Genomic DNA, 4,769 nt, shown 5'->3' with positions numbered 1-4,769 from the left:
AGATTATTCCTTTACTGTCTCGGAATACGATGCAAAGGAGTTGAGTGCAAGAAGTCTCCACAGCAGGTGAAGCAACTTAAGATAGTGGATTCTATCTTAGGTTCATGTGCGTCGACCAAATTGGTAGTAGGCGCAGGGATACGGAAGGAATTAGGTAACTTGGATTTAGTTTACTTGGTCTCAACTATACGAAGTTGGTAGTAGTGTTTGTATAGCGGCTTAATTATGAGAGTATTCAAAACTGGACTTGGTCCCGAGATTTTTCTGCATTCGCGGTTTTCTCTTTAACAAAATCTTGTCGTGTGCTTTTACTTTACTTCCCGTATTTTAGTTATTGTTTAACATGATTAATTAACTGCATTATACGTTAATCAAACACTTGGTTTGATCCCATAGTTGGATCGCTTCGAACTTATATTATATGCCATGGGAACATCTTGTGGTTGATTTCTTCTTGACCGTCTATGTCTATATTAGATCACCCAAGGTGTGTGTCATATAGGTTGATATCGAAAAGATTGCGGTGTACTTGGTTCCCTTGTTACTTCACCACATAACCTAGATTCTCTGGATATGTGAAGTGTATATGTCTTGGACAACCCTAACCTTGCAAGCCGATTTCCGAATTTGGTTAGGCACATAGATTTTAACATGGTGTCAGAGCAGGTGTTTGGGTAGTGTGTGAACATTATTTGGCTCGTTAAAGAATTGTTTTATTATTCATCTTCTTCTTCTCTTGGTATGTGACACTAAGGGTTTTGTTTGGCTCCTAGCTCTGGTCCACATCGCGTAGATCCCTGGATTTACGAAGTGTATATGTGCTGGACAACAATAACTTTATAAGCCAGTTTTTTGTGATCAGTTAGGCCCATGGATTCCGAGAAAGTGAAGCTTAACATTTACGATTTACTATTATACACACTATATAATAATTTAGTTAAAAATATATCCCAAACGACTGCTCTTTTGGAACTGCTCGTAAAATACATTTTAAGCAAAACCTGGCATTTACAGTTTAATCTCCCTCCCTTACTTCTTTGTTTTCCTTTGACTTGATTTTCTTTTCTTTTCTTGCTATAACAAAACCCACACAACTATTCGAATCAAGTCTTTATTCTAATAATACCAGTTGTTTATGACGATCAAGATCGTTGAGATACGTAGAACATGTGTAATCATCAGAATCAGAAGCATCAAAAATTACTCCTCTTCCTCCAAATGACTTTTGATGTTCTAGCAGTGCTGCGATCATTTCTCCCGTTCCTTTCTCTTCACCCTTTAGAATTTCTACAACCTACAAAACACACCAAAACTCGTTCATATATTAATCAAAGTCACTTGGAAAGTGGTCGGCCCAGCCTAGTACTATGCTGGGTTTGGACTAGACTCGGTACAATTACAAATATTCATGATCCAGAACAGAAAACTCACTCTACTCATGACGGGCCGCATAGCCGATAAATGGTGAATACATGATGATGCAGCCAGCATCACTTGTTTCATCTCTCCAAGCATGTAATCCTCTCCTAAGCGAGGATCCACCAATTCTTTAATGTTCTTACTTTCCAAGAGTGGCTTTGCCTGAAACAACCAATGAAATGTCAAAAATGCTAACCACTCTTCAGTTACGAACCAAGATATAGAAGAAAAAAACGTACCCAGATCACAAGGCTCTGGCGACTCGAATCAACGGCGCGGCGACCTGTGATGAGTTCCAGTAGTAACACACCAAACGCAAAGACATCCGTCTTCTCATCAACTATTCCGTGCATGAAATACTCGGGTGCTAAATACCTGGATGAATAGCATTTATCAAGATTTTAGGTAAAGGGAATTAACAAGATCAAATTGCAGCTTTTACATCCAAAATATGGCTTACCCGAAGGTTCCCTCAATGGGGTACACAATGTGGTGAGTCCATTGCTCTGGTAGCCATTTTGCGAGTCCGAAATCAGATATCTCCACACCAAAAAGCAAAGATGAGAAACATGTAATTGACATAATTTTCTGAATTGAGATGTGATAGTGGGGATATACCTGAGGTTCATAATCTTGAGTAAGTAAAATGTTGGAGGCTTTAATATCTCTGTGAATAATGCGTCTGTGACAACCCTGGTGAAGATAGTTGAGCCCTTCTGCTACCCCAACTGCTACCTTATATCTTATTTTCCAGTCAAGTGTTTTCTCTGAACCTGACAGTGATAAACCTTACAATTCATTAACGGTAATTACTAAGGGTCTAGTAACATGATAGTGAATCCCAATGTCAGAAATGGGCATAAAAGAGGTGCAATGCAATATTGGACTAAAGAAAGAGACAGAGGGAGAAAGAGAACCGTGGAGCAATGAAGTGAGGCTGCCATGAGGGGAATATTGAAGAACAAGGTGAAGACCACCTTCAACACCAAAACCAATTAAACGAGCAGCATTAGGATGATTAACATGAGCAATGATACCAAGTTCTGTTAAGAAATCCCCTGTTCTAACTTCTTCTTCTTTTCCTTCTTTCTCTTTTTTCATCAATCTCTTCACTGCTACTAATGTTCCATCCTGTAAACACCCTTTATAAACTTCTGCGTGCCCTCCTTTTCCTAGCAAATTTTCTACACAAAAAAAAAAAAAAAAACATTTAAAAATAAACTTTAAATGACAAGAAAAATCACTTGCTTCCTAAAATACCATAACCATAAGGCTCAGCTTACCGGGAGTGAAATTATCTGTAGCTAAAGAAAGCTCAGCTTGACTGAAGTTCTTCCACGAAGGCTTCATGACATCAGGCAAAACCAATTGAATGTCATCTTCATCACATCGAATTCGCGATAACTTGCGGTTTAAATGTCTTCTTGTTAATTCTGAACTTGTAATTAACAATGGAAGTGTTGAAAACCTTCTAGCTGATTTCTTTTTGATATTTCGTATGAAGCTTTTCCACTGCAATCCATTTGATAATTCTGGTGGTATTAAATGTTTATTAGAACCAGAGTTACTACTTGTACTGTTATCTGTATCTGATGTTGGGATTTCTAATACTCCTCTTGGTGAACAATTATATTCCTCATTCAACTCTGGTTTCTTTAATTCTTCTGTTGATTCTGTTTCTGAGTTTTCTTTTGTTTCTCCGTTTTCTGCAACAAAATCTTTATAAACAACTCAGATAGAATTACATAAATGTTACCAAAAAAAATTCAAAAATGAAGAAAAATATAAACTCTAAAAAAAATTCACTAGTGAAATACAGATTACCTTCTGAATCTATAGCCGGGTTATCGGAATTGATTATAGAATCTTCAGAAGTTATAACTGGCTTTTCATGTGTCTCTGAAAAAGTAAAAAACAGAAAAATTAAAAAATTAAAAGCTTAAGTTAAATAATTACTAGTTAAACCTGCGACGATTATTAGTTAGTTACCTCGTGTAATATTGATTTGAATTTCCGTGTCTATCAAACCCATTAAAGAGCTTTGGTGATCGTCTGTAAGCTTTGGTTTTTTCATATCATTTTCACAATTAATCTCTGGGTTCCCTTGAATTTCTCTACTTTCTGCTGTCCGAAAGAGAAAAAAAGAAAAAAAAAACAATTCAATCGATATTCTAATTTTATACACAGAAAGAAACAAGGAAATGAAAAGTATAATTTAAAGTACCTTGTGAAGTGCCCATTGATGGAAATATTTGATTCAGAAGTTGTTGTTTCTCTCAAATTAAGAATATATTCCTTTGAATCTCGGGTTCTTTGAGAGGGGGTTTTTCCCTAAGGAAGAAGAAAAACAAAAGCAGAGATTATGAAAGACAGTTTTATGAGATTGTGAAAAAAACACCGAAACATGGGGAGAATATTTTCAAATTTGGTTACTTACACAGAGAATCAGTTGCTATTTATAGTTTTTCTTGTTAGTGGTTTCGTTATAACGAAATGCTATAATGATATCCCACCCGTTGGTATCTGGACAATGGTTTTGGTGTTTGTATTTTGAAGGGTCAAGATGTTTTGGTGCCTTACGTGATCACAGCCGTAGCTAATGCACCACACAACGAACAAGTAACGAACTTTTTAAAGGAACATTTTGGGTTGATTGAAAGAGAATGAGGACCCATTTCGGGGGTTTATTGACTAAAAGGGTGGCCCCACGGTCTTTAAGTGGTCGGTCCTTCCCGCTCCAACTCCCCCGATAAGGAATCGGATTTGTGTTCAACTGTACATTTACATGCGTCGTTCCAATCTTTCAATTAAAGTTTTCTTTTTTGAGGCACCTGAATGTATCTCTCCATACCTCAAAAAACTTTGAGGAATAATGTTAATAATAAATTCAAAAAAAAAAAAAAAAACTTAAAATCTTCTTTAAAATGAAAAATCATTCAGAATACTTGGGATCAAAATAGACCCAAAAGAATATCTTGGAAATTTGTTTTAGAAACCTGACTGCTCTCTTAGAATGTCATCGGAACACAAAAAAATGACGACACGATTAATTGGGATACATGTTCTTCCCTAATGTGTGTTGTTTCTACAATTATGCATCCAGCTGACCTTCTCGCATCTCCCATGTAAACTGCTTGTGCATTGTATGCTATGCGGATGTTCTAATTATTTTGGCTCAACACAACATATGAAACTCATGTCAGGGTGTATCAGCACGTCTACGGAGTCGTGCCAAGTGTTGGTATATTTTATTATAATTGACCCGGCACGACACACTTTATTACACTTAGATAGAGTTATCTAAGTAATTTGCACCCTAATTAGGCGAGCAAGTGCACAGTATACCCGCA

At 36.7% G+C, this 4,769-nt stretch overlaps 1 protein-coding gene across 3 annotated transcripts; it reads right to left on the bottom strand.

Moving 5' to 3' along the window:
• Positions 1-875: 875 nt before the first annotated feature.
• Positions 876-3,825, bottom strand: LOC113349707 (receptor-like cytosolic serine/threonine-protein kinase RBK1). 3 transcript variants are annotated; one of them, XM_026593733.1, is made up of 10 exons: positions 3,644-3,825; positions 3,409-3,543; positions 3,244-3,318; positions 2,703-3,137; positions 2,337-2,603; positions 2,038-2,192; positions 1,880-1,959; positions 1,659-1,794; positions 1,432-1,581; positions 876-1,294 (listed from the first exon to the last, which is right to left on the bottom strand). In XM_026593733.1, the coding sequence occupies exons 1-10, from the start codon at positions 3,657-3,659 to the stop codon at positions 1,112-1,114; spliced, it is 1,632 nt and encodes a 543-aa protein (XP_026449518.1). In that variant the 5' UTR covers positions 3,660-3,825; the 3' UTR covers positions 876-1,111. The 3 variants fall into 3 exon arrangements, with proteins under 3 accessions (XP_026449518.1, XP_026449521.1, XP_026449519.1); XM_026593736.1 differs by having other exon boundaries at positions 2,703-3,125; positions 3,644-3,824; XM_026593734.1 differs by having other exon boundaries at positions 3,409-3,540; positions 3,644-3,824.
• Between the last annotated feature and the right edge of the window lie 944 nt (positions 3,826-4,769).

This window comes from Papaver somniferum, chromosome 2 (genome assembly GCF_003573695.1).
Source record: "Papaver somniferum cultivar HN1 chromosome 2, ASM357369v1, whole genome shotgun sequence".
Taxonomy (NCBI): domain Eukaryota; kingdom Viridiplantae; phylum Streptophyta; class Magnoliopsida; order Ranunculales; family Papaveraceae; genus Papaver; species Papaver somniferum.
This window is presented reverse-complemented; position numbering and strand designations above follow the sequence as displayed.

Coding starts and splice junctions, on each gene's coding strand:
- LOC113349707 (XM_026593733.1), bottom strand. Junction 2,193..2,336: donor CCTCACTTCATTGCTCCACG/GTTCTCTTTCTC, acceptor TATCACTGTCAG/GTTCAGAGAAAACACTTGAC. Junction 1,582..1,658: donor GCCAGAGCCTTGTGATCTGG/GTACGTTTTTTT, acceptor TGGTTGTTTCAG/GCAAAGCCACTCTTGGAAAG.